The following is an 18,121-nucleotide window of genomic DNA, read 5'->3' on the forward strand; positions in this document are numbered from 1 at the left end:
GCATCACATGCAATTCGTATCCCCGAAGGGCGCTTTCTGCCAAATGACTTACTTCTTGGTCACCTGGCTCTTCCTCCGTGCGTGGCTTTTTATCCACAAACCACACCCAGGGTAGAAAGGCTGAAGCTGGCTGGGTGCCTCTCCGTCTGCTGCCCCCCCCCACCCTTCTCTAAAAGATACAAACTGCCAGCACTGAGATTCCTTACAAAGTTCAAATCAGGAAATTCAAAGACAGACTATTTTTCCAGACCAGAATCTTTAAAAAGACATAAATTCACTGGGAATAAAATGCATTCGAAGGGTTCCATTAGCATCAATAACCCAAATCAAAATAATCAATAATTGAAATCCAAAGAGTGGGTGGTGGCACACTCTCCCACAACTCAAGGCTCAGAAAAATGGGTTGAAAAAACGAAAGACGGCTATTAGCTGTGAAAAACCTTATTGCTCTTGGGTGAAAACAAAAGTATTTGCATTTCTGTGGCTGAGCAGAGAGCCACATGCCAACCAGAGATCACCAGTGGTGGAAACGAAATTGGGGCAACGCGACATCAAGGTGGAGCTTACCCCTTGGAAACCCGAGGCACGGCTCCACCTGGGGAGGAACACTGGCTCCCCCCCACTGCACAGGTGCTATCAGGCCCTTAGGGCTCTGCTCTAAATACACCATCACCAGGCCCCCTGCTGCCAAACGCCTGGGATGTTGAAAAGAATCAACATCAAACAAAAGAATCAACTTTCGGGAAGTTGGGCAAGTGTAAAGACCCTGGTCCCAGGCTGGGTGGGACCGAACATCACAATACGGGGTAGTCAGATTAGACGACCGCCAAGGTCCCCTCCAGCAATATTGCTCTGTGAATTTAAGCCAGTATGGTTAAGTGCCCCTTCGGTCACAGAATGCTGAAGATGTGGCTGGTACCTTTCAGGCATTAAGAGATGATGGTCAGGTATAGCAATACTTTTCTTTGTGTGTGTTGGTAAAATGTATATAACACAAAATTTACCCTTTGAACCGATTTTAAGTATACGATTCAGTGGCATTAAGTACATTCCCAATGTTGTACAACAGTGATACGTTTTTAAGAGCGCCTACTATATGCAGATATTTTGTCAGGCACTTCCACGTGCATTAACTTGTTTAATCCTCACCAAAAAAGAGAGTAAAAATCATATACAGTAGTTATCTTTATCCTTATATTTATAATGGGAACCTTAGGGAGGTGGAGTATTGGGCCAAGATCATGTGGCAGCATGAAGAATCTAGACCAGATCTAAACCTAAACTTCTCTGCCTCCATCATGATATGTTTTTCCTAGATGAGGTCACCACTTTGGGCATCAGTGAGGAACGACTTCATGCTGGAGGCTCAAAGGCGGCTCACTAATGGGCCCATATGAACCATCAGACGGGATGGATACACGGATACAATGCTTTTCCAGTTCCCTATTCCTTATGGCATCTCTCCTGGTTCAAGATGTGACCATTCCTACTTTTGTTTTTATAACCCATGTTATCAGAAAAACATTTCCGTGCACATCTAGTGGATCTGAAGTATGACAGCAGCATTTGAGATGTTCTGAGACAGAAGCAGTATTTCTTTCCTATTTCTGACACAGTCTTGCTCTAGGAGCATTTAGGACAGATATGGATTCCGTTCCAATAGATTAATTTTGGATTCTTTATTATGGGGTGGGGAAGCTTGTTGATAGCGGTGGAATACAAAATTTGTTCACTGAAACATAAAACGACTCATTTTAAGACACTCTGGCATAAAAGGAACTGTTATACATATGCCACAAGAAATGGCATTGGGCTGTGATAGGTATATTCAATGACCTTGAATTAAGAGCTTTTCTGGAAATTCGTTCTGCAAAAGAAAGTCAAGCATATAACAGATTAAGGCACTGGGGAAATCACAGAGTTTCTGAGTCCAAAGGGAGCTCCTCCTCATTTTGCAGATGAGGAAATGGAGGCCCGTGTTGGCTCCCAATGTCTCCCAGACCCTTGCAGCAGGTGCAGGGGGCCTCAGCTATGCTATGGGTTCCAAGGTTGAGTCCACTTCACAGCAGGTTTCTGATTTCCCGAATTTTAAAATGCACAAAAATGGAATTTCCCAAAAACTAAGTGCTAACTCTAAGCATGGATAGATCTGAAAGAATATCTCATTAGCACCGATTGAAAAGGGCTCTCCCATGTCTTTCGCTACCCTGGCTGGGTTTTTTTTTTTTTTTTTTTAAACACATGTTTGAAATACATACTCAACTTGGAAATATTTCTGACACCCACAGATTTTTCCTGCAATGACAAGTGCTGTAATGCCCTTTGATGAATTTTTCTTTTTCTTTCCATAAGATCTCTAGACTTTAAAATGGGCATGGCAGGAAGCCTTATCTCTGAGAGACATTTCCTCTGATTAAAAAGTATGAGAGAGTTTCCCAAGAAAAAGGCTTAATAAAGCCGACTGTGATGGAGGGCAAACATTTAGATGCTGCAGTTGGGCAGAGTTCCATGATGAGATCTGCCTTCTACCTGCGGGACTGGTACCTTTCTGTGGGCCAGGTTTACCATTAAGACTAAACGCCCACTCTATCTCTCCTGCTGAAATTAGACATAATGCTGATGTTTCCTCATACCATACAACTTCTAGCCTGAGAAAATGGGATCTCCCCAAGCCAAGGAGACTTGGTGAAAAGCCACGGCACCCCAGTCCAAATTCCCACTGGCTTCAGCTCCCACCAGCGTACAGGATGGAATCTGGGAGAGGGGTGTGAGGGTAGTGAGAGAAGGGAGGACATGTGCTTAACCACGGCGCAAAAGAGGAGAGAAATGGAATTGGCTTGGTCTTTGAAGGACTTCCCTGAATAAAAGGATCACAATTAAAATGCAGGAATTGTTAATAGAACAAACCCCACTGTAGCTGGGAGATTGAGGAGAAGAACAGTAAGTTGGAGCTGCTGCAAGGGGACCCTGGGGAAGAGTCTGGAGACCACGTCATCTGAATGTAAGGAAATGCTTTCACTCAATGGGCTGCTGAATGGACAGCCCTTCCTTGCTCAGATCACTGAGGATCTGGTGGAAGATGCAGGTGGTATGGGCTACCATGGGGGGAGTGCTGGTCTGGACTCAGAACAGACACACCAGTCAGCTGAATCCTACCAGCCTGCAATCTCCTCCAGGGCACGGACTGTGTTTCATCCAACTTATGTCTCTGGAGCACAACGTTAGGTAGAGAAGCCCATGTGATAAAGGTTTGTTGAGAGAATGTATCCATTTAAGATGAGTCTCTGAGTACTGGAGTTCAGCCAGATGACAATTCACATAGTAAGAGAAGGGGAGATGCATGGAGTAAGTGTCCCCATCAGTAACTTTCCATTCCTGATTCCTGGGGACGATTGGACACACACATCAAAGCACTGGCTCCTGCCCTGTGGAATGCTGTGGGTTGTTAATTGTACGCTCTATCTGTATCCCTCAACTGGCACTCATAGTCTCTGACACTGACTCATGCATATACAGATGCAAAACACAGCAGCATTTTACTAAGAGGCTCTCTTAACAAAATAATGTCACAGATGTGCAAACTAACAGTCTGCCCTGCTTAATGAAGGTGTCAGCCGCAGCCTCTGAGAGCTGAATCCGTCTTCTCATCCCCTGTACAATGCTCTTTCCCTGGTCCCCTCCACTAGAAAAGACTGTTGGCCAGGTCACTTGTAGCTCTCAGCAATTGTCCTTCCAGGACTGTCTAGCAGACTCCAGCCTTGTCTTTTCGGTAGCTTTGAGAAAAGTCTAAGCACCCTTTTGCTGATGTTTTTCTTGTTTGGTGATCTTCTCCAGAGCTCCTCTTTTAAAAAGTTAGAGGTCTGGCGAGATCCCTCTTGGGAAAGGCCACACTTCGGGCTGGCTCCCTGGCTGCCTGCTTCCCACGCTCGGGAGAGCATTTGAGACTCCTGTTGTGCTGACAGAGAGGGGGAAGGAGGGTGGAAAGGGGGACAGAAAAGGGGAGGCCTTTCCTCATTTTTATTTTGTCTTTTGGCCTTTCAGGGATTCTTGTAATAGGGACAAATCCTGACTCCATATGGGATCTGTTTCTTTTACTTTAACCTTTGTATTCTGTTGCTTTTGCTACAAGAATTGTTGCCTATAGCCTGAAATATACAGGCTAGCCCACTGTCAAGGCTCTGACCTTTAAAGGTATAACACTTTTCCATTCATATAGAGATTAAAACGTTGTAGAACAGAGAATAACATGTGTCTGGCTGGAGGTTTATAGGAACATTGTGACCAGACCTACTGTGGACAGCTGCAAGGACAAAGGATCCCGGAACCAAGAGGTTTGCAGCAGCCAAACACACCCCCTCCCCTTTTAGTATTAAAGGAGGCTGAATCCTAACTCAGGGAAGATGGTTCTTTGGGACACGAGTCCACCCTCTTCTCGGTCTGCTGGCTTTCCGAATAAAGTCGCTATTCCCCGCCCCAACACCTCATCTCTCAATTTACTGGCCTGTCATGTGGCAGAGCAGTACGAGCCTGGACTTGGTAACATTCTGAGAACCTAATGTTTGTGTCAATTCATTCCTTTACTGAAACTACCTTCCCTCCTACATATCCGATAGGGCTGTTATAAATAAATTATTAATATACACAGAGCATAACAGACTCATAGTAAACGCTCAATAACTATTAGCAATTAATTTCATTTTTCTTTCTATTACTACATATATTTTTTGTGGTTTTAAAAACTGTTGTTCAGACTTTCAGTCTGTTTCTCTGCCTGAACCCTGTTTTCCACTCATAATTCTAACAAAGATTCTAGCTGTCATTTCTGACTACAACCTACAATATAAATAAAAAACACAAGTCAAAGATAAAGTGTCAAGTGCCGGTACTGCTTCCAGCTACTCCCTTGACACCCAACCAGGAGATGGACAACTGGATTTCAGTCCCTGCTCTGCCCTTTCTGCCATGTGACTTTGGGGAATTTGCTGCCCTTCTCCAGGTATCAAACAAACATTTTCTGTTTGTAATTTCAAGAGCAAACTCAACCCTCCTGGTCCTTTAGCGCTGACACGTTACGGTTTCAGGTGAAACCTTTTTAAAGAAGGCACGGACTAAAATTAGCACAGAGTCCTTTCTCTTTTGCTCCCACTCTTTTGGCCTCCTTCCTGCAGTATCTTTCCCAGCCTCCACCAGGTCCATCCTCCCAGACAGGTCCCTGGGCATGCTTCTAGCAGAGCAAGAACACTTCCATCTGTGGTCCTCTTTCTGGCCTTTTTCTTTGTGAATTACATCCCTGTGGCCCCTTCCCCTGATGGAATTGACAGTGAAGGAGCCAAAGCCACCCACAGGAGATGGCCAAAGGGTCACTGCCCTGATTTCCACCTCCCTCCTTGAAAAGCTCCTTTGAGGGACCGCCTTGCTGAGAACTGATAAGCACAATGGTCGTTTCTCTCACAACTGGCTACAAAAACCAGATTACAACTCACGGCACCGTCTTTCCAGTTAGGAATCATGCTTTTTCCTGTGTTACTGAAAGCCTTGTAGGATGCTTACTATTCAAAACAAGGTCTTATCACATCAGAAGTTAAAAAAAAATTCTTTGGGTGTAATTTTTTTTAAGTGTGAACATTTGCATATAATTTAAATGTCCTTCGGGGAAAAAAAAAGGAGGCCAACACTGAGAACTCCCACAACACAAGTGAAGCATTTTCCTGCCAGGTGGAAGCCTGAGTGGAACAGGCAGCCCTGTTTCTCCTTTGTTTGTAGCCAGTTTGGCTGCTACCAGTTTGGTGCTGATACTGAGTTGAGAGGTGCCTGAGGGGAGACCTTACCCTGTACCCAAAGACCTGAACGGTCTGCGAACCTGGTCAGCTTCTCTTCCAGAGGACCCGTGGGTGGGCTGTCTTTAGGACCACCACGTTTACTAGTCCTAATAAAAGGGAAACTTCTCAGAACCACTGGAACTGCCAAGAGACCAGAGCTGTTCAGCTGGCCTTGGCTCCCCCTAGGTTGGCCTGGTCTCAGGGGAAACTCCAAGGAAACTGTCAACGGACAAAGCAGGTGACAGAGAGAAAGCACTGCCAAATGGTAATGCCAGCAACCTGGGGAGGGACCACCCTCTGCATCCAGACATGGAGTAATGCATGTTTCTGCAGTGTCTGAGGGACAAGGTGTGAGCATGCACGGTTAGTATCTTGGGGGAAGTTTTTCCACACTCGCCACCACTTTATTTTTTAATGAACAGTAATACCACTGGGATAATCTTTTAACTGCTACTTCTGTTTTTTTTTCTTTATGTCATTCCAGGTTTATTCTACAGATATATATGAATATCTTATCCATTCCTCCTTTATCAGAATCTATTAATTGCTATTTCTGTTTGATAGAAAAATTCTTAAAGATGCGTCATACTCTCAAAAAAAATAAATATGAAGGCACTTGAATGTCTGTCTAGGAAGCATGGATGAAGAACAGATGACAGAATTCTTTCAAAGATTTAACCAGGTAAATTTGCTACACTGTAAACTCACGTGACATGAATTGTGTGTGTGTCTGAGGAGGCTCTGGGAGACCCACTACTTTACCTGGCGGGGAGTCACGTGGGAACATGCACTGGCTGAACGCCCCACCCACCCTCACTCTTCCCCTCACCTCACGTCTCCTGGCCTGGAAACAGCCAGTGGCACATGAGCTCAATGTCACACTTTGGCCACAGAAAAAATGCTGTATCCTCCTTCTCCCTGAACATCTGGTTGTCTTTCCCCCTTCACCCAACTAATTAGTAGAGCATGCTGGTCAACAGCAAGATGTACGAAAAAAAGCTACATCAATTTTCATGTATGGGCTTCAAAGTTCAGGTCCTTTTAAACTGTGCTTTTCGTTATTCAGAATACCTTGCTGTTGCTTTTCCATGACAGTTTGTCGTTTTGGTCAAACAACTTTAACTGGACTTAAAACAATGTTCTCTAGCTGCGTGAAGGTAGCATTGATTGCGGCAGCATCTTGAAAACCATCTGCAAGAGCTCCTGCTGGTGCACAGCCACTGCTCTCTCCTCAGTGGAGAAGGATCCCAGGGACAGGTTCCACTTCCTAACTCTGGAAGCTGGGACTCCAACACTGTGTTTTCCCCTCCCCTGCTGCTCTGACCTGTCACTAGGCAGTCCCTGCAAGCAGCGTGGAGATGGCTCCTAGACCCCAGACAGGGGAAGCTTTCCTGACCTGCCTGTTCACACCACTGGCTCACTACCCTCGTGGGGTATTGTTTGCATATTCAGGAGTGTCCTTTACTAGAGCACTTCCTCTTTGCTCCCAAAATCGGAGCCATTAGCACAATAGTTCTCTTTTCAGAAAGCAGTGCTCTAAGTATTTTGTTGAGAGAGATCAGAATGAACTCACACATACTTCACAGGCTCTTCCAGGAGGAGAAGGTCAAAGCCAAGTAAAGAAGTCTGTTACGTGCCAGAAAAAAATGTTTCATAATCCTGAACTTCCTGTTGCACCCAATTAGGCTGTGGAATTACTTTCTGATTGTCGGCATATTCTAAATATTATCAACCTCTACTGACAAGTTAACCTATAACAGGAAACTCAACAGACAGAGTATAATCCACACTATGTTATCTTTATTAGATATACTTAGTCCTCCAAAGTTTATATAAAACCCAGTGACTCACCATCCATACATTTGGTTTGGCTGATCTGGTTTATACATTTTGTTACTATGGGTGTAAAGCAACATTACATAGTTGATTTGTGCTTGAATTTTTGCTGAAAGCTTGATCATGAAAATTACTAATCTCTAAATTGAAGATCAGGATAAAACTGAACTAAAATGAAATATAAATCCAGATGTGTTTGGAGGTTATAATCCTGACCCCGTATCACAAACATGGGTTTTTTTTTCCCCACCGAGCACATCCTTTAAGGACTCATCACTGCACAAAACTAAACTATACATAATATCTCAAGCTCTTATGAAACATCAATAATTATTATTTGTTTCTATAATAAACAAAATAATCTAGCAGTACGGATACAGGTTTTAAATGCTACAAGAAGAAATGGGATATAACATGATGAAATGTAATGAGTACTCCGTCTTCTAAATCTACTTGTGATTCTAACATATTCTTTCCTGTTGCCTTCTAAGCTATATTAGGAACCCCCGGAGACAGGGCAAGACACTGTAGGAATATGTTTGATATATAGTTGGATTAAATAACAACCTAATATATCAAACATATCACACAGAGGCCTGCAGAAAGGCATCCAGGTCTGACTGAGCTGAGAATGGGCACAGCATGGCAGGCTGCAGCCGCGGGGGGGTGGGGGGGAGTTGGGGGGGACGCCATTGGGGCACCTCTGTTACCTGTCTGTGGAGCACAGTGTGTCTGCAGGTGTGGAAACGGCGCCATCATTAGTATCACAGGCACATGCACCAGGGCTCACCGACATTCTCATTTTGCCTTTACACCATCTTCCCAAGCAAACGGTGGATTCAGCGATGCCAATTTGTTATTTGTGTCTGGGAGATTCCAGGCAAAAAGAGGTGCTTACGTGTTAAGGGCCTGAGGTGGGAATGTACCAGGAACCATCTTCAATAAACCCCAGACCATTCTATTATTAAAACAGGCAACCTGAGAATGTGGTGAGCAAAACAATTTAAACAAAAACATTGCTCATCTCCCAAACTCCCTCAAAGCAGTGCAAATGCTTCCCAGATATGGAAGCAAAGCATATTCACCCGATAGTGGGTGCCTGCAGGTTTGTATGTGAGTTACAGGAGTAGAGGTGAAACAGCAATTGCTTCCTTACAGAATCCTGAGGATTTGTGATTGATTTAGTTTTGGAAGGGAATGGGAAGAACTGGTTAATCCCAAAAGACTGGTTGATTTTTGATGTTAGATTGGGATTTTTTCTTTTTTTAAACTGGGGAAAAATTCCTTCTTGAAGTCAAGAACAATATTTTATTTCATGTCGATATTACTACAGAGCAGATGGCACTCCCAGACAGGCACAAAAGCCGTGGTTTAGGTTGATGATTTCTTCAAAACAGTTTTATGGATAACATAAGCCATGTGGTGGGAGCCTCTGGTCACTGGGTAGAGTAAAACTTCAGAGATCATTCTAAAGACTCTAGAAGGACCAAGTACCCTTCCTAATAGGAAGATGGGAGTGACCTAGAGTAGGTACCTCCAAGGAAGGGACTCAACTCAACAGTTATGTCAACTGTGACCTTGGCTTTCTGTAAAAACCCACACTATATACAGAAAGGCTAGATGATCCTAGGGCAGCGTAGGGAATGCCCACTGGCCCAGGGTGGCAGTCATCACAAACTTTTTAAGTGCTGTTATTTTTAAAACATTGTCTTACAAAATTTTAAAACATAGACCCTCCCATCACTCCAATCTCACCATCATTCTTGCACATCCCCCATCTGTCTCCTTCATTCACAAGTGTTTCTTTTAACAGAGCTGTGATCATACTGAGTACATGATTCCACATCCTGTTTTAGTTTTCACTTAATATTATGCCAGGAGCATCTTCTTCGTGCTACACAGTCCTATCAACCATTATTTTGAGTAGCTACATACTTTTCCTTCAAGCAGACACTCAAATTCTTGCTACTGTGAACACGGATGAAAGGAACAACCCTCTCACGCACACAGAACTTTCTTCCTCTCTGGATTTCCTCCTCAGGACAGATTCCCAGAGGTGGGATTAATGGCTCAAGTGGCACAGGTAAACCAGAAACCTCCCCCGTGGGACTGCACTGGAGTTTCTGACACTGGGTAGGCCCAGGGGACTGGTATGGCCTGAAACTGCCATTTCCAGAGCCCAAACAATGCTGCTTCCAGCTCGGTCAAGGCCATCTGACTCTGGCACGTAATTTGCCTCTGATTCTGCATCCCTAGAGCAGGGACGCCAACAATGCTTCCTCGTGGACCTGCTGTAAGGACCAGATGAGTTAATCTATGTAAAGCACCTAGAAGATTGCCTAGCACATGCTTGGCATTCAATCAACATGTGCTTTTAGCCTTATTTTTTCTTTTTTTCCTCTTTTTCCTAAGGCCATCAGCTCATGGATCTATGGAATAATTTTTATTTCAGGCATTCTCCTAGGAGGTAGTAGATAAAAGTCCTCGAATCATATTTTCAGTGATGGTGATATGCTGACCGCTTACTACGTCTATGGTATGTCAGGTACTGTGTTCCTAGATTTTCTCATTTAATTGTTATATCAACAATCCTATGGAATAGGAACTCTAATGACTGTTTTTCAGATCAAGAATCATGAGATAAATCAATAGCTGGACAGGGGGAAGCCAGAATTCAGGGATACACAAGAGCTCAGAAGGGTCCTGCAAAAGACAATGGGAGGGGGCTTCCCTGGTGGTGCAGTGGTTGAGACTCTGCCTGCCAATGCAGGGGATGCGGGTTCGAGCCCTGGTCTGGGAAGATCCCACATGCCGAGGAGCAACTGGGCCCGTGAGCCACAACTACTGAGCCTGCGCGTCTGGAGCCTGTGCTCCGCAACAAGAGAGGCCACGATAGTGAGAGGCCCACGCACCGTGATGAAGAGTGGCCCCCACCTGCTGCAACTAGAGAAAGCCCTCGCACAGAAACGAAGACCCAACACAGCCAAAAATAAATAAATAAATGAATAAATTAAAAAAAAAAAAAAAAAAAAGACAATGGGAAAGGGATTGGGACTGCAGCTCTTAGAGTACGGTGAAGGGTCAACGTGAATTAGCGCCAAGCTACTTCTCCAGGAGAAAGTGCGTCAACTGACATGGCCCCAGCACTAGCAGACAGAGCTTTCCGGAGAGAGGAAAGTATGTGGTGAATCAGATAAGGAAAAGGAAAAACGAATTAAGTTTAAGGCCTCTAAATCTCAGTCAACGGCTGCCGCTTCTTAGCTGAAAGTATTTTCTACTCATGATTAACTTATTTTTATAAAGCAGAAATAAAGCCAAGTCCAGAAAATGGAGTTGCCCTTACACCTACACTTAGCTCTGAAGTTTGCTGAGAAAAACTTGGACAAACTTAGACCACCTAAGACCCTCAGGTTAAGGCCAGTAAAGAGGACCCTGGCAAACTCAAAAATCAGAAGCCAAAAATCTTAAATTACATCTTGATGAGAAATTCTAAAAATCCCTTTATCAAATCTAGAGTGACTATTAGGAGATCGGCTCTAAGAATTCCATGGTTTTGAGAATGTCCGCAAGTCTAACAGATTCACTATATGTCCATGTCTATTTTACATACAGCATCAGCCCAGGCACTGCTTTTGAGCGCTTTGGTATATTCCAGTACTCAAACTCCAGCCTTAGGTTTTTTTTTTTTAAAAAAGGTAGAATTTTAGGCACCTAAACTGGGAGATCCAACTTTTTTTTTTTTGAAGAGAAGAGCCAGATTTTAATTCCTAAGGTATCTGGATCCTTGGAAGGGAGGTGAGGTTACAGGAACCAGTAGGGACTTGCTTGAATAGAAAGATAAAGAGGCCTCCTCTGGTTCTACCATCTTCCCACTGAAGACAGCCATGGGGGCAGGGGGACTGGCTTCTTTACAGGGCTGGGCTCTGCCCCCTGGACAGCACCAGAGCACCATTCTTTTTGGTAATAATTGTCCTCTCTACTGTCCTTACTTAAAGTTTCTCTTTCTTTTAAATGACTTTCTCTTAACACATACTTATGATCTTAGTAACTGAGTTCTCAACATTTATCTAGATGACAAACATAGATGGAGAAAACACACCAGCCAACCACAGTCTCCAGCATATACTGAAAAAATCTGTTACCGGGTCCACTTTTGAGGTTCACACTACTCTCTATTGATTTTAAGAAAAGGAGAGACCCAGCATTGCTATTTCTGGTAAAAAAGCATTATGGAAACCAGAAAATTAGAGGGTGACAATCTCACATTCAGCAACAGGGACCTTCTATAGAAAACATCCAACACCTGCTTTATGTAATAGTGGAACGAAGTCAAGATTGTAAATGCCGGGATTCTTCCTCTGGATACCCAAAGGTATTTCTTGGGACGGTTAACCTGAAAGACCCACCCTCGGGTTTTTTCCATACCCTGTAAAAAGGTGCTGGGCAGGCAGAACAGGTTTGCAGCTTGCTAGTCCAACCACAGGGAAGGAGACGAGCTCCCTGCAGCCCATCTGGCTCCATTTCACAGCCATCCACCGGGAGACCTACTGACATCAGACAAGCAGCCACACGCGGACACTCACTTTTGGTTTTGCTCTCGGCTTCAGTTGCTCTAACTTCTTAGCAGCAGCCTCAATGGATGCTGCAGCCCCCAGTAATTCTGTTTCTGCAATGACGGTTGGGTCTTCTGGATCCACCCACTCTGTTCCTAAAAGCAGTCCAAAGAGGGTCATTCTTGGTAGCTGCAGACCTCAGGGCAGTGACTTAATTACAAACAATATCAGGATTTGCATGCAGGAATGCTCCATAAGCTGACTAGTTGCACTGTCCTAAGGGATCTTTTCTCCAGCTGTCGCTAACATCAGCTGGGTGCAGGGGTCGGGGTGGGGAGTGCCTGTCTGATCCTGGTTTTCTCCATCAGTTGTATAGACAGCCCTACCACAGGATCAGTCACCAATGATAGTTTCAAAAATCGAGATCTCATTGACCAAGGCCTGCTTGAGTTTTACTCTGACTTGTAACTTAAAGTTCATGAATGCAAGTAAGCATCCTCAGGAGACTTGAGACTATGCTGAGAACAGAGATTTGTCATTCTTTTCTCCTGGGAACTCAGGAGGAATAGCCATTCCCCTCAAATGCAAACAAAGGGAAATTGGTAAGAAAACCCCTCCCGGGTGAGTTGATTGCTTCTTCATAACCAGGAAGGGGTGTGCAAACAATATACTGCCCAGATAGCACCGTTTCTAAACATCAAGTGTATTATTTAAATGAGAATAAATATTCTGATGAAGGAAAATGCAGATAAAAATGGATGGCAAGACCCTTAAAAGAGAAGTGAGTGGTTCTAGATGGATCATGACATTTAAGTTGAAGCACTTAATACAAAGACTGGAGAAAAGACTTGTCTCAGGAGAATATTACTTTTTAAGTCTAACCCTACTCCCGCTTGCTTCTTAAAAAAGTTCCTCGCTGTATTCCTTTTGACTGCATTTGCCAAGAGAGGGCCTGTGTAGGCTGCCCATCCTCTCTGCTCAGTTTGCTGTCTAGACTGCCCCACAGGACGACACGAGCGAATCCAGCCTACCTTTCATGGCCTCCGCTGCCTGGATGAGCTCGGTCACGGCACCGGCCACGCGCTTGGAGAAAGCAGCTAGCTGGTGCTTGAGTTCTGGGGTTGGTTTCTGAAGAATCTATAGGAGAAGAACAAGTCAAACGCATAAGGAAGATGGTAGCCATTGTGACAGGAAGCCCACCCTTGCTGGTGGACGCAGAGCTGGACAACCTGATTTGAAGTTGCAACTCTGTCACCAAGTGACTTCAGAAATTTAGGGGAAAACACATAAGACTCACTGGCCTTCAGTTTCCTCACGTGAGAAATGAAAAGCTGGGAACCAGGAGTTTTCCTAAGGTTTTTCTGGCATACTCCCCTAAGATCACAAGGGAGATGAAATTCTTATTTGTCCTTTTGTTTGTACCTAAAACAAACATACGCACATGGAAATTACCCAAAATGTAAGAATGCTCTGAGTGAACATGAATGCCCAAGGCTGCAGGTCAGCTGGTGTTTGTGACAAAGCAAATATGGGGTCAGAAGAAAAGTGTGACTCAGGTGGGGTCTTGGAGACAAAAATCTCTCAGAGAAGGGCTGTTCCTGAAAGGACAATCCATTTCCAGGGTTTTGACTGCAAGCTCTCCTGGGAGAAGTCCTATGGACTTTCCTTCTTTTAAACTTAGTTTAAAGGGGTTTTAAGTTTGTTTTTTGCTATTTTTCTGGTGTTAAAAAAGATACTAAAAATCTACCCCTAATCCAATTTAAAGGACATCCTCAGCTGATTTCTTCTCAAATTCATTCAAGAATGGAATTATGAAATGGATGAGAGCTCCCTACCATCTTCCACCATGGATTTACATCTGACTTACACCACCTTGTTCCTCCCTAATCTTGAAATTCTTCTTTCAATATTCTTTTCTGCATCTCTTACCCATGCTTCAGAGGGGTCATCTTGAGATTTAGAAATGCTAAGACATTCAGGAGGAAAGCACCACTGCTGTCTCTCTATGGACAGTTCTGAGCAGCAGACAAGGCCTGGGCTTTGGTATTGGACAAACCTGGGTTTCAAACCTAGCTTCACCTGCTCCTGGTTTGTGAACAATGGGCAGATTACTGAACCTCTCAGGACCTGTTTTCTCATCTGTAAAACTGGGATAATGCCTACTCCTCAGGAGTGGCATAAACATCAAATGGAATAACCCACGAGAAGTATCTTGCACAATGCCTGGAACACAGTAGGCATTCATTAAATGTTAATTCCCTTCTTGGTGTCCCATACCCTTTTCACCTGGCCAGGTATCGTACTCTTTCTCATGAGTCTGGAAAAGATGTCTTTTGCACCCCAAAACTATAAGAGAACTTTAAAAGGAGCTTGGTAAAAAAAAAAATCTGGGGTTGGGGGAGTTAATGCGGTTACACATTGACCAGCCCCAGACACACCAGTGCATAGAAGACATTATGTTACACACTTGAACTGATTAGTCAAAGATTCTTGAGCAACCACTTCCCAGGCATCTATTCCCTACCCTCTTTCCTCTTGCAATCTTCTAAATTTTATATTTGCTACTGTTCTGAGCTCAGCTGCTCTGTTATTCTCATTCCCTCACCCTAGGACCTATCTACACATAGCACCATGCAGATATTAACTCAGTACAAACCAGTGAATGGGTGAACAAATGAATGAATGAATAACAGACTAACACACTACTGGAGACAAGTCCTAATATGATGGCATCCTAGACTAGTTCCAGATCACCAGAACCATGGAGAGGTGGAGGGGAGGGGTTAGATGCCTTTTACTTTTTTAACACAGCCAGTTGGCAGGCAACTGAATTAAGGGTAGGTTCTAGAGTCAATGTACCTCAGTAACTGTGGTCCAGTTACTTATCTTCTTTCTAAGCCTCAGTTTACTTATCTATTAAATGAGCACAACAAACAGTCCTTTCATTATAGAGCTGTGGTAAGATTGTATAAATTAATATATAATTTAATATAGTATACATTTCCATCAGGACTACTGATGGAATTGGTCTGATGTACGGCCTGGGCACCAGAATTTCTAAAAGTTCTCCAGGTGGTTCTCATTTGCAGCCAACGTTGTAAACCATTGCTCTAGATCAAACGGGCATTTGCCACTACTTAATTGTAAAAGGCTTGTACTGTATTTGTCTGAAACAATACATGCTGTAAGGCCACTAGGTGAATAATGGCTATGGCTCAGGGACTAAAGAGCAAAGTAGTCCACAGGCTTTGCTATTTGCTTTTTCTGCAGTGGTCAACACAACGTGAATAAGCAAGGAGTTAAAGGTATGATGGGGAGACTCATAGTAAATGGTGCAAGACTGCGTGTTTTCCCCTAAGACCAAGAATAAGGTAAGGATATTCGTCCTCACGCTTCCATCAGTACTGTACTAGAATTCCTGGCCAGTGCAGCAAGGCAAGAAAAAGAAATAAATGGCACGCAGATGGAAAGGGAGAAGTAAAATTGTCTTTGTTCATAAATAGCATGAATGCCTATGTAGAAATTTCTAAGGCATTTGTTTAAAAAAAAAAGGGAAAAAAGCTAGAATAAATGAGTTAAGCAAGGTCACAGGATATAAGGTCAATATACAAACATCAATTATATTTCTATAAGCAGTAAAAAATTGAAAATTTTGAAAAAAGCAATACCATTTATAGTAGCATAAAAAATCATGAAATACCTGTTAAGTTAAATACTGTTAAATTTGACAACAGATGTGCAAGGTGTGGATGCTAAAAACTACAAATGTTGTTGAAAATATTAAAGAAGACCTAAATAAATGGAGAGATATACCATATTCTTGGATTAGACGACTATTAAGATCAATTATTCCCAACTCTCCCCACGATCCCAGTCAAAATCCCAATAAGCTTTTTTTTTTTTAAGATATTGACAAGATGATTCTAAAATGTATATAAAATACAAAGGACCTAGAATAGCTAAACCATTTTGAAAAACAACAAAGCTGTAAGTTTTAGAATACTTGATTTCAAGACTCATTATAAAGTTATAGTAGTGATCAAGACAATATGATCTTGGTACATAGACATACAGATCAGTGGGGCAGAAAAGAGTCCAGAACTAGATTCACACATATAGTCAACTGATTTTCATTAAAGGTGCTAAAGCACCTTTAATTCAATGAGGACAATTTTTTCAACAAATGATGCTGGAACAATTGGATAGCCATAGGTAAGAAAATAAACCTGACCCTTTTCTCACCATATGCATAGATGAACTAGAAATGGAGTATAAACCTGAATGTAAGAATTAAAACTGTGTAGAAGAAAATACAGGAGAATAACCTTTGTGATCTTAGCTTCTTAAATAGGGGACAAAACACATAAATTAGGCTTTAAAACTTTAAAAAGCCAGCAATCCCACTACTGGGCATATATCCAGAGAAAACCATAATTCAAAAAGACACATGCACCCCACTGTTCATTGCAGCACTATTTACAATAGCCAGGACATGGAAGCAACCTAAATGCCCATCAACGGAGGAATGAATAAAGAAGATGTGGTACACACATACAATGGAATATTACTCAGCCATAGAAAGGAACGAAATTGCATCATTTATAGAGACGTGGATGGACCTAGAGACTTTCACACAGTGAAGTCAGAAAGAGAAAAACAAATATCGTATATTAATGCATATATGTGTAATCTAGAAGAATGGTATAGATGATCTTATTTGCAAAGCAGAAATAGAGACACAGACGTAGATAACAAACGTATGGACACCAAGGGGGGAAGGGGGGTGGGATGAACTGGGAGACTGGGATTGACATATATACACTATTAATACTATGTATAAAATAGATAACTAATGAGAATCTACTGTATAACACAGGGAACTCAGTGCTCTGTGGTGACCTAAATGGGAAGGAAATCAAAAAAAGAGGGGATATATGTATACGTATAGCTGATTCACTTTGCTGTACAGTAGAAACTAATACAACATGTAAAGGAACTGTACTCCAATAAAAATTAATTAAAAAAAAAAGCAGGAATTTGAAAGTTTATGTCTTAGAACTTTAAAAACATTATGCTAAGTGAAAGAAGCCAATTACAAAAGACCACATGCTATATGATTCTGTTTCCATGTAATGTCCAGAATCGGCAATCTACAGAGACAAGAAAAAGATTAGTGTTTGCCTTGGGCTAGGAGTGGGGATGAAGGGAATGAGGAGTGACTGCTAAAGGGCATGAGGTTTCTTTCTGGGTTGACAAAAATGTTCTAAAATTATTATTATGGTGATAGATGTACAACTCTAAATATAGTGAAAACCAAGAAACTGTATGCCTTAACTGGGTAAATTTTGCCATATGCCAATTATGTCTCAATAAGGTTGTTAACAAGAAGAGAATCAATCAGGCAGGCAAATGAAAGACAAAGAAGGAAGCTGGTGAAGGGTAGCAAAGTATGTCACCCCAGAATATGCCTCTTTGGCATACAGATTGCTTTGAGTTGATTATTTTGAGAAAAATCAGACACGGGGGTGCTCTGAAAACAGGGAAGTTACTCTTTTGAAAGGGTAATTTACATTTATAAAAGAAATCTTCATTTGTAAGGGTGTCTCCCTCTCTGTACCAGTAAGAGTTGGCTGAGTGAAAATCACAAGAGAATCTTATCCATGATGAAGGCTCTGACTAAAACCTGCTAACAACCTTACCCTAGTTAACCCTGCTTTTCCTGGCCACCTCCTGTAACCAGCCTCCTCCCACCACATACACCTTTCTTTTCTTTGCCTGAAAGTGGTATTTAAGTGGGTGGCTTAGGCTACCTTGGGAATTGCTCATTTTTCCCCTGGGTATCTTCCATTTATCCACGAGGTACACCATGTGAATAAACTTTTGTTGTTCTCTTGTTAATCTGTCTTATTACAT

The 18,121-nt window shown here is 42.7% G+C and overlaps 1 protein-coding gene across 8 annotated transcripts in view; it reads right to left on the bottom strand.

Moving 5' to 3' along the window:
• Nucleotides 1–18,121, bottom strand: part of TLN2 (talin 2) — a 450,559-nt gene that overhangs the window by 9,006 nt on the left and 423,432 nt on the right. For all 8 annotated transcript variants that reach the window (XM_036843237.1, XM_036843236.1, XM_036843229.1 and 5 more), the window contains 2 exons: nucleotides 13,240–13,345; nucleotides 12,239–12,363 (listed from right to left, as the gene is read on the bottom strand). In XM_036843237.1, the coding sequence (XP_036699132.1) occupies nucleotides 12,239–12,363; nucleotides 13,240–13,345 (231 nt within the window). The remainder of the gene's footprint in view (nucleotides 1–12,238; nucleotides 12,364–13,239; nucleotides 13,346–18,121) is intronic.

Source organism: Balaenoptera musculus, chromosome 2, assembly GCF_009873245.2.
Source record: "Balaenoptera musculus isolate JJ_BM4_2016_0621 chromosome 2, mBalMus1.pri.v3, whole genome shotgun sequence".
In the NCBI taxonomy this organism is placed as follows: domain Eukaryota; kingdom Metazoa; phylum Chordata; class Mammalia; order Artiodactyla; family Balaenopteridae; genus Balaenoptera; species Balaenoptera musculus.